General features: G+C 38.3%; 1 protein-coding gene across 1 annotated transcript in view; it reads right to left on the bottom strand.

Moving 5' to 3' along the window:
- Positions 1-1,211: 1,211 nt before the first annotated feature.
- AP2A2 (adaptor related protein complex 2 subunit alpha 2) overlaps positions 1,212-11,108 on the bottom strand; it is a 52,462-nt gene continuing 42,565 nt past the window's right edge. The window contains 11 exon segments of the mRNA XM_086614114.1: positions 1,212-1,366; positions 2,186-2,320; positions 2,962-3,031; positions 3,239-3,355; positions 4,152-4,275; positions 5,127-5,216; positions 5,914-5,996; positions 6,912-6,989; positions 8,755-8,918; positions 10,895-10,962; positions 10,965-11,067. Coding sequence (XP_086470240.1) covers positions 1,289-1,366; positions 2,186-2,320; positions 2,962-3,031; positions 3,239-3,355; positions 4,152-4,275; positions 5,127-5,216; positions 5,914-5,996; positions 6,912-6,989; positions 8,755-8,918; positions 10,895-10,962; positions 10,965-11,067 — 1,110 coding nt within the window. The 3' untranslated portion in view covers positions 1,212-1,288.

Raw genomic sequence — 11,108 nt, 5'->3', positions numbered from 1 at the left:
GGTTCACTTCTCCTGTCAGCAGCAGCCGACCTTGTTCATCATGATCTGTGGTACTTGCTGACAACAATTCCTAACTGCACTACCTCACCTGCTTTGGTTTAGCAGCTTTTGTTACCTCTCAAGGCTTGAAGAGTTGGAGCCAAAATTGTGTCACTTACTTTTGCAGAGAGGCTGCAAAGAGTTTGCTGATGTGGAACAAGTTACAAAGGCTTCAGTTGCAAAAAACCATATAAAAGCTGAATGTTCTGGGGCCTTCTACTCTCAGTCTCAATACAAGTCTTCTACACCATGTGAATATTTTTACTACCACTGACAGATGGGAAACTGTTCTGATACCAGTTATTCAACTTTGAGTTTTAATATTACTGTACGCTCTGGAAAAAATATTTATTTAAAATTGTATTTTCATCTAAAAGTGTGCATGCCTTAGCCCTTCAAGGGCCCACTTCTCTCTTCTCCTTTTATATAACACCAGACTCTGCAGTTAACTATAAAACATCATTGGGACTAGTACTTGCTAAGTCTGATGAGAAACAGAAAAAACCCACAATATTGAACTTCGGTTTGACTAACAATGTATGCATTCACCACCTACCAGAGAAACTCTCCTCATTATTTGAGATAAGCAGAAGGATTAGAATAGCTTTTGTGTTCAATCCACTTTCCAAAGATAGAAAACATTTAAGATGTAAAGGATTACAAGATTAATGCTTTAAGACTCTGGTTCTGTGGCATTTGTCAAATACAAAGACCGGAGACATTCAAAATGTTCCTTGAACCAGGTTCAAAAACCATCTTGGAATCCGCCCTTCCATCCAGCACAAGACTTGTGGCAATGTTCAACTTGACAAAATTCTGACTCTACATTAACATCTCGATTAACCTTGCTGAGCAGCATCACACTGGATTCCTTCAGCTCAGAGCAGAGGGAGTACCTGCTAAAGGCACTAGGGCAGAATGCCACTAGCCATTTCCAGTTGAAAACCATGGTTACCACATGTAAATCCACTTCCCCTTTAACAAGTTCAGAAGCCTGACCTCAAAGGAGCACGAGACGGCCCTCGCACCCACTGTGTAATACACTAAAAGCCATTTTTAATGTCAAAAGTCACTTCCCTGTACTGTACATTTTATAGTCTTAATTTCAAACGAGGGTCAAGTCCTGTTAAGGCAGGGAGCTGGTATTGGTTAACATTGCAGTACTCAGACAGTGATGTACAAGACATTTATTTGCAGTATGATGACAGTGATATAAATGGAAAAAAAACCAAAAATGACATGGTTAATATTAGAACTGTTCTGACAGCAATTCACATAATCTCTGAGATACAGCTTCTTTACTTGTTCGTAGTGTGAGCCTATACATCTGAAAAAGAACACAAAATATTATTTATTTTTAAACACAGTTTGGTATTAAACAATGCACAGTCAATTTGTGAAAGCTACTAGTTACCTTCTTATTCATTTTGTTAGATTTGGTAGGAAAAAATCCTCAAGATAAAACATTCAGAGACAGACAGCCACTGAGCAGTACAGCTTTTTCAAACAATAGGCTGGAGTACATCTTCAAACCCTTGTTGAGAGTTACCATTGTTCCAATATTTTTTAGGCTTAACAGCAAGGTGTTATCCAAAATTTTTCTTTACAAGTAAGTGTTGTGGAAAAGACTAAAGACTCTCTATCACCAGCTTCTTCACAAAACAGGGGACTTACCACCCAAAACTTATTTTTAGTCTTCAGTTAACTTTGATAAATTCTCTACCAAAGTGCTGGAGGAAAAATATTCTTAACATTGTGTTCGTTTGCTTATGTTTTCTCTTTTAGCCAATCATTCATTTATTAATTTAAAATGGCAAAGGGAATTATACTTAATCCTGTTCAAGGTGCACAAACAGAAACATTAAATGTTTCCACCCTTTCAAGAGAACATGAGACTCCACCAACAGTCTGGAATAATACAATGATCTCTTCCAACAGGAAAGAGAATTGCTATGAAGAAGCAGCTTTCCAAACTGGGCCAGGACCAGTTGCTACAATTTCATTTCTTGTTGGGAGTCTGCAGTCACAATTAGCTGTCGCTAATAAAATAGTGATTTTAAACCACTACCGTAGGATTTTCAGATATACACACATATTCAGTGCAAACAAGAACTCATATTTAAGCTGTAGATACTTAAACAGATACCTGTGCCTGGAGGTTGGGTTCAAGGCGCAGCAAGCATCCAATCTGAGTAGTTTTTGTATGTATGATACCAGCACCAACAAAGTTAGCAGGATTGGGATCTACCTCCTCAAGTAGGGCTGATCCAAAGCCAATTATCTATGAAAGAAACTCAGAAAATTTAGATGTGGGGACAGCAGGACACCAATACCAAATCCGACCAAGCACAGCCACCACCAACTAGCAAAAAAAAAGAAAATCAAGAGATTAATTTTATTTGAAGTAGTTCAAGACATTAAGAATTATCCAATACCAATTTTATTACAACAACTTTGAAATGACAGAGTGACACTGATAATGAGCTGGAAAAAAGTTCTCAAAAACAATTGAGAAATAAGTCACACTCAATTTAAGTCCCTCCTGTTTTGGATAAAGCCATTCCTGTCTTAAAGTAGTAACTTCCGTTTTGCCTTAGGCAGCCAGTTCTACAAAAAGTCATTTGTTTTCTTTTCTAACGACTATCTCTAGTATAAATTACGACTTGAAGTATCTTCCAGTTCAGTTCTAAGCACTGAACTGTTGTTTTCTTAAAGAGCTTCGAGTTTCCAGCTGCTATTGAAGACTATCTAATTCAAGTCACCCTGAGAAATCAGTCCAGTCACCCCAGCACTGCCGAGAGTCCGGTTACACAGCACTGAGTTACACCAACAGGATGATCCAACTGCCCTGTAAACCAGGATGAACAAAGTTTGCTCATACCACTGCCCTTGCACTATGAAAAATACCACACTACCACCCACCTTTGCTTTTGTGATCTCTGCATCCATCGGGTGTTTTGCTTTAAAGATATTCTGTACTTCTTGTTTCGGACTGCAAGACAAAGCAAGATGAATTCACAGTACAACACATGTAGTATGTACAGCATCACTCAATAGCAACTACTTATAACAGCAGAGTTTATAACTCACAGGATTAAGTACGGGATGGAGCACTGCACCAGCTCCATTCACAATCCACCATTTTTTTCCCTTTGTTTCACCACAAGAGCCCCAAGCCCGAGTCTAGACAAAGTCTTACTTGCTCAGTTGCTTCCAGCGCTGAAAAAAGTCTTGAGAAGACATCTCTGTCGGCTGGAAAAATTTATTCAGTGTGATGGGTAATTTTACAGAAAGATTTTGAAATGTTCCACCATATCTGCACATGGAATAGAAAGAACATGGTGTATGCAGCACAGTGTCAGCAGTCCCTCAGCCTAAGTCAACCAAGCAATTGAGGGTGAACACTAAGGTGCAACTGTTCACGATTAAAATCCATCTCATGCAGATAATGTTATTTCTAAGATAGAGTTTTAATCCACTGTTAAATAAATATTTGCTCTGTTAGACGGGCACATGAAAGTGAATTAGCAGAACTTCTAATAAGGATCTCTCCATTTCAACATAGGTTGTTATCCTTCTAGATAGCACCTACTAAGGAGTGAAAACACATCCCTGTGAAAACGTTATCAGTGAGAATCCATTTAGACTAGAGCAACAGAATATAGCCCAGAAATCAGGATTTCCGAAAGGCCAATGCTGAATGGACATAATGAGATTCTATTTTTCGCTGCATGCATTTCCAATCCCAGTTGTTTGCAGAAACATTCTTGGTTTCCAGAGAGAAAAGTTACTCCGTATATTCCTGTCAAGATTTCTTAAGCAAGCAGGAAGACTGCTGTTTTATACGGATAGCAGAAAGAGACGTCATGGAGATGTTTTATTAGTAGCTACTTCTTGATTAGTTTTGTGTTGTTTTTTTTCAAGCAGCTTGTTGCAAGGGGATTCCCTACCTCCCCCAGTAGCTTAAAAGCTTTATTAGATCAATTTTTCAAGTAAGTTGTCTACCCAAGACAGTTTTATGTGTCCATATTCTACACTTCAGTCAGAGGACCAGGACAAATTAAACATCTTCCATCTAGTTAATTTACTAGCATTCACATCCTGTGTTTTACCTGAATTGAATGTTCAGGATTGGAGCTTCCATAAAGTCTGACACACATTCAATGTTCACAACCTGTTGAACCTGGGCACCTCCATCCACTGTGGGGTCAACAGGTTTTGTCTGAAGATTCAGGCATAAGAAGTCATTAAGGAAACCTGATAAATTAATTGCTAACTTAGGATAAAGCAAATCCTCCAATAAGCTACACAAGGAATTAGCATCACGTCCACTCATTCTTCTACATGCTACTGAATATTCAAAGCTGAATTCCTGTACAGCAAACAGGTTGGTTTGTTTTTGGTTTCTTGTTTGTTCCACACCCCTCTCCCCCCCCCCCCCCCCCCCCCCCCCCCCCCCCCCCCCCAACACACCTAGAAGCAATAACCCCCACAATTCTTAGTTATTTGGATATTTTTGAAGAAAGATGCCCTCCAAAAGGGAGGCACACTTCACAACAAAAACCACTGTACTATCTCATTTTGATATGAGCATTACAGTGATGTTTTCAGTCAAACACGCTTGATTACAGTCTCCCAGAAATCCTAAATTCACAATATCAAGTGTTAGTGACAAACTGTAAATTAAAAGCTTATTTTCAAGTATCATAATCTTTGTTTACATATATTCTTCTACCTCATTCTCAAGTCTGAGGTAATCTGCTAATGCAGGACTTAAGGGACACTGCATCTATACCTCTGCTACTTCGTGACAATGGAGAAATCTACAGAGTTAACACTACATATTTATTCAGCCTAATTTCTCCTTATTTCACAGTAAAATTTATGTTTGTAAACAGAGCTTTAAGGAGAGAACCTTCCATCGCTGCTCAAGACTTGTTCTTTCTATAAGAACTTATCAGCAAGTTTCTCATTTCTTCATGCTCAAGTACATCCTATCTTGATCCAGCAGCTTTATTACGATTTTGTGCAGCATCAAACCCAAACCCCAAATAAGAACAGACACATGCTATTGCATTCAAGGATATTTGACTGTAAGTCATCTGAGCAGATTACTGTTGGAGTAAAATTCAAGAACTGTGTTGATGTCTTATTACCATAGAATATGAACATACGCCCTAGAAAGAAAAAGATAAGACATCAGAATTTTTAGGTATGTCACATGTAATCATAGCAAACTACTTGTGCTTCGAGTATCTAATATATTGTCTTTCTACTTTTCTTTAAAATAACTTTTAAAAATAAAGCATAATTTACATGGTTTATCTTACCGAGATATTCACAGTTTAAAACAAAGCAAAGAGAACAACACTTTTTATGTAAAGAAGCTGTTATTGTACCAAAAATGATGCAGAAGAGAAGCAAGCAATCCTAGTGCTGGCCTGAGTTCAGTTCCCAGCTCCTTCCTAGATGTTTTCAGTATTTTGTGCATTAATGTATTATGATAGATATGTCTGAAATGCCTCATGTACCATATTATCACAATAAGCTGCACTGTAAGATATAAAAACTGAGCAGAATGGTCCTTTATAATCCTGGCTGTACCAGCCTCACAACTAGGCAGCAAGAGCTGGAGCTTACAGGACCACTTAAAACTCCCATTTCATCTCAGCTACTGAAACAACCAAAAAGTTTAAGGAAACAGGAATGCACACAGAAGCCAGGGACAGACAAATAGCAAAGATCCTAAGATAGTTTAGGCTGAAATCACATTTCCCTCTTAAGTAGCTGAAAAGTAAGTCCTATCCACAATGTCGTGCTGGGACTGAGGTTGATGATGCAGACAAGCAAACCACTTGGCCTGAAAGCTATTACCCAGGTTCTGTCGAAATTCAGATTTCAATCCAATTTGTAGCAACTGGTTTTCAAATAAGACTCCATTATTTTTACACACAAACCTAGGGGAAGAGAGGAAAAACGTGTTTTAAATTGAGCCATATCAAACAATATTTAGAACCACAAAATTCAGGGTTTACAGAGAAGATGAAGATTGTGGTTAACCTAGAGTGCATCAGTCTGTGAGAGAGGCCTTTGCAGAAAACTGCAGAGTTAGAAAAGACAGTTTTACAACCAAAACCACCACTTGTAGGACACTAAAAGAACTGAGTTTTCTATTTGATAGGATGTCTCAGAAACTATGAAGGAAGCTACAGTATGCTATACGTAAACACACAGAGTCTACAAAGGACCAGGCAACAAACTAGGATTTTTCTTATTAACATTCTTGACAACTTCTGAAACTCATTAGGTTGGTGCAGAATTGAAAAGTTTGAAGCTTTGACTGTTTAAACCTGAAAGAAAAAAGAATCCCTTGTTTTATCAGTTCTGTATCACATAAGCCAACTGAGAGGTGTAGGGTTTTTTTTTCCATTTTGAGAGAGGAAGCCCATTCTGCAGTGATTTCAGTCCTTTTGTCACCCTTCACTTAGAAGTAGAAGAGGTGGTCAGCAAGCATCAGCCTTTTGCATACAAGGCACTTAAAACATACTCCCAAATATCAGTACTTTTGACAATTTACTCTTACGTTTTTCCTTTATTTGCGAATAACTGCAAAACTTAACATAGAACCGGCATTGCCTCATTTGAGAGCGCTCATTTAGAGTGCGATAGCACTGACTCGTAAAGGCAACTCTAACCTGTGAATTCATGAGATTGTCACAAAATCCACAGCCTCTGCAGAGGCGTTCTAGTCACAAGTCTGACAGCACATGTTTCTCGAGTTTTGCTGGTATTAAGTTAATGCATAATATAGTTTTGCTTTATAACTATATTGTGGAAGTTGCCCAGCCTTGCAAGGTTTTAGTATTGCTTACTTGTGAAAAAGCTCATCAGCATCATGCACAGTATCAGCTGGTTCCTCAGAAACTACCTCAGATGAAGCCAGGTCAGGGCTAGTTCAGGCAGCACAAAGGAAGAAAGGCAGTAGCGACAGAGACAGCAGGAGTTAGTAAAGACAGCTTAGTGCTTAGTTTTTTCTTTTATCTCCTTCCTCAAAAACGGCACTGCTGAGTTTAATGCATGAAATATTTATTAGCTGCCCTAGCTCAGTACGCCTAGAAAGGTTTTAGGGATTAGGCAATGCTTTCCCCGCTTCTCTCCCCCACCCCACCCCTCCCTGATTGTTAGGAACCAGCAATTCTTCCCGAAGACAGGAGACAGTTGAAGGTGTTCAGTAGCTTAAGTTTATATCTCTTAAAGAACCAAGGCCTTTTAGGTGTTTAATTGTGACAGCAAAACAGTTTTAGTTCAAAACCGTAACTGTAGATGTATATTAATTACTGTAAACGTGCACTTTGAAGCGGACCTTATCAGTACTTCTCACCAGTACTTACTCATCAACCTTACCAGTACTTCTAGCTACAGCTGCACAATCAGTTCTTAAAAACACACAAGTATTAAGTGTAGGCAAGAGCATACTGGGCACACAGAGAACGACTTACCCAAGTAACAGATTAGAAACAAAAGTGACAACAGCGCTAAAAAGAGGCAGGAAGCTGTAAAAGGCAGCTTCTCAGTAGCATTAGAGAAGTGTTTCACCATCTACAGACAGAGCAAGGGGTTGGGCAATGCTATACTTTATTCTGCAGAGAGAGAACATTTTTCAGGTAACTTTTGTTTATGAAGCTACCAGTATAAGTTTCCTTTTTTCCCGCACCCCCCTTTTTTTTAAAAAAAAAAGAAAGCTGTAACAAGCTTGTATAGTTTCTTAAAGTCTTGGTATTGTGTAGCATAATCAAACACCTGCTGATTGCCTTCCAAGAAAAACACAGGATTAAGTCTTAATCACTGCAAACCTGCAACAATGCATGGCCCAGTGTAAAATTTTGATGAAAGTCTCAATGATCTAGGCAGATTAGTTTCACTAATTATGTCTTTTATATAAAGATACATTGCAAATTTGTCACTGTCATCATTCAAAATTTGGTCCTTGACAAGAGTAACACATTCTTTGGCCAATACGACAACAGATTTTTTTAAAGACATTCTGTGATTTTATACTATTGATTTTCAGAATTTTCAACAAATAACATGAGTGTAGCCACAGTGGCTTTTAATAGCCAAGAGATTAATAACTCCCTGCACCTATGCTACACTTAGCTAACGTAGTTAAGAAGATAATTGTATCAAATTCTCTTAAACAGAAAAGCTCATTTTTTTTTTCCCTTTTCACACCTATTTGTCAGACAGCAGCAGAACAATTTAAGTGCATCTTGAAATTCTGAGAACCAGTATCTTTGGACATAATCCACCTCACTGTTTCAGTATCATAAGCTTGTCATAAGTGGAGAGACACAAAAATACTTTATGGAAATAAGATAAGAATAAACATACTCATATCAGGCCAGATAACCCCCAAATTCAAGATGTATCGAGATGCACAAGCAGATCAGGTTTAATGGAGAAGCAAAACCAGCATGAAAACTAGGCAATACTAGGTGGCTAATATCCTTGGGTTGATTACTACAGACTCAGTTTTCCCATGAGCAGAGATATTCAAAGATGGCACATCCAGCATAGAGTTCAGGAACACCTCTCTTCTTGCACTACTACCACCCAGGAAAAAAACCTGAAAGTTATCGTATGTACTTTTTTTCCTCTAATACTATTTTAAAAGACAAATTCTTCTTCAGGTGCCTTTCAGGGCGTCTTAATTACCTCGCAAAGTTGTCATCAGAACCAGGAGCAAGAGGTGCAACTGCCGAAGCTGAATCTGAAAATACATCCACCAGCAGGCTACCACTAGAGGACGGTGGGGGAGCTGAATTGGTGAGAGGGGCGGCACCCAGACCCAGCAGATCCGCAGATGGGGAAGGAGTAGACTAGGGAAAACAAGACACTTTGGGGTTACGCTACAGCAAAACTCAAATAAAGCTGCCTCTTTTTCACAGACAAGTAAGCTATGGCAACATGCCTCTCCCCACCCCAAATCAAGCCTTGAGTGGACATAGCAGGCTTCACGAATGCAGTCATCACCTTGCATTTCAACTTAAGGTCATTTACAGATTTTTTTTTTTTTTTCCCTTTGAAGAGAGTTATGTACATCTAACCATTAAATAAAAAAACAAAATTCACATATCTAGAATTTGATTCTGCAGAAGAAAGATGACAATGTTTTTCCCCCCTCTCTCTTCTCCCCCTTAGTTTAAGGGAAAGTAAGTACTGTAGAGAATAGAATTCAAATCTGTTGCTCTTCTTTCATGAAGAATCCAGCAAGAACAGCAGGGGCTTTACACAAACCTAAATTAAAATATCACAGCATCTTTAAAATTGACTATCAGTTTACTCTTGATTTTTTGAAGCTTAGCAAACCTTAGAAACAATGTAAAACCTAACCAGCAAAAAAGCAGAACCTGTAGCTAGTTCAAGCTACAAACACTAAAACGTAGGAGGTAAGACATTTAAAATTTACCCCCCCTCCCCTCAAATAGAACAAATCAAGTAGCCAGGACACAGAATCAATCAACGGAGGCTGCATATATGTGCCCAAGTCACATGCAAGAACAAAGCACAGACCGTTAAATCAAGTGTTCATGTATTAGATATTAGTAGCCTACAATATGCCAGATGCTGAAGATGAAAGTCACGAGATACAAAACCAAAATTTCAGACTCAATCCAAATGTAAGCCAACTCAAAGTTATCATACACTCCAAAGACTGAGTTTTATGCAGTATAATGAAAAATTCCCTGGCAAAAAAATTTTCAGAATCCAGTTGGTAAGAACTACTGAAAACAACCATTTGAACACCAATTTGGAACATATTCTTGGCATCTAAGTCAGTGTCACACCAAAGCCACTGATGAAGGTAACATAGTGGAGTTTCTTGCATGGCTGCAACCCATAAAGTGAAGCTCAAAGCATAACGTAATTTTAACTGCCAGTCACCTCAGTCAATCTGGCATGCAAATAAAGTTGGCAACTTTTCTGCTGGAAAGGTATTTTCATCCATTCAAAGATGCTGCACTTGGAACGTCTAATCTTTGCATACTGCAACAACTAAGAGTTAAAGGATTATGCTTTAACAAACTGGGCAGGGAGTGTGCTACAATATTTCCTCCTCTTAGGTAATCTACTACTACATCTCGCATGTAATTACAAGTTATGCCAGTCATTAAAACCAGAAACAAGTATTACATTATGGCAATGATTCATTCTACCAGCTTTAATTGACAATAAAATGTGAAGTTTCAGCTCAGACAAAAAAAACACACCAAGATTGGGGTCTTCTCTACCATAAAGGACCTCAAATAGTACTGTCAAATAAACTGGTAACAACGCCATATTGATTTAAAGCCATAGGTGTTAAGTCAAGCATTGTCCACTTCTAGCAAAACCAGTAACAACTCAAAACAGGATGCAAAATATCTGCCATGCTGGACAGACCAGAAGAACAGTTGATACTTTAGAAATTCAAGTTACTCGTTTTAACTGTGTTAATTTTATAATCTCACCTTCACTGCAGTTTTACCAACATGGAAATTCCCATTTCTAAATTTACAGTAATATTTTTCAAAGTAACAATGTAAAACTGGATATCTTTTTTTTAGGCTGCAGACAGTATGCCCACATTTACATAATATTTCCAAAGGAAAAAAAAAATAAAAAAAATAATCACATCCCAGCATGTCGGTCGGGGAAAAGCAGCTGTATGTTCCCCTGCTACTTTAAAGCAAACATCCATAGTCTTAAATTTGAGATGAGAAATTTTAAACCCCTAAAAAGCAACTTTAAGGAAGCCATTCTTTTCTCACTTGTATGCTGCCTAAACTAGTGAAATAATAGCTTTTAAACTCACAACAGCACTGGCATTGACAGAGGCAGGTTCAGCACTTCCGTTCATATCAGAGCTCCTCTCCTTTTTATCTCTTCCAGGTCAGTAACTGTGCCTGGGCCTTTCTTCTTCTTCAGTTTAGCCAAAATAGAAGATTCCCTCTCTGGAAAGGGAGGCATTTCTTCCAGCACTGTAGCCTTATCACAGAAAAAAGTGTATTGGTTAAACTTACAGAAAA

This window comes from Tauraco erythrolophus, chromosome 6, assembly GCF_009769465.1.
Source record: "Tauraco erythrolophus isolate bTauEry1 chromosome 6, bTauEry1.pri, whole genome shotgun sequence".
NCBI classification, from domain to species: Eukaryota; Metazoa; Chordata; class Aves; order Musophagiformes; family Musophagidae; genus Tauraco; species Tauraco erythrolophus.
Note: the sequence above shows the minus strand (reverse complement) of the source record. Positions and strands in the feature narration are given on the sequence as shown.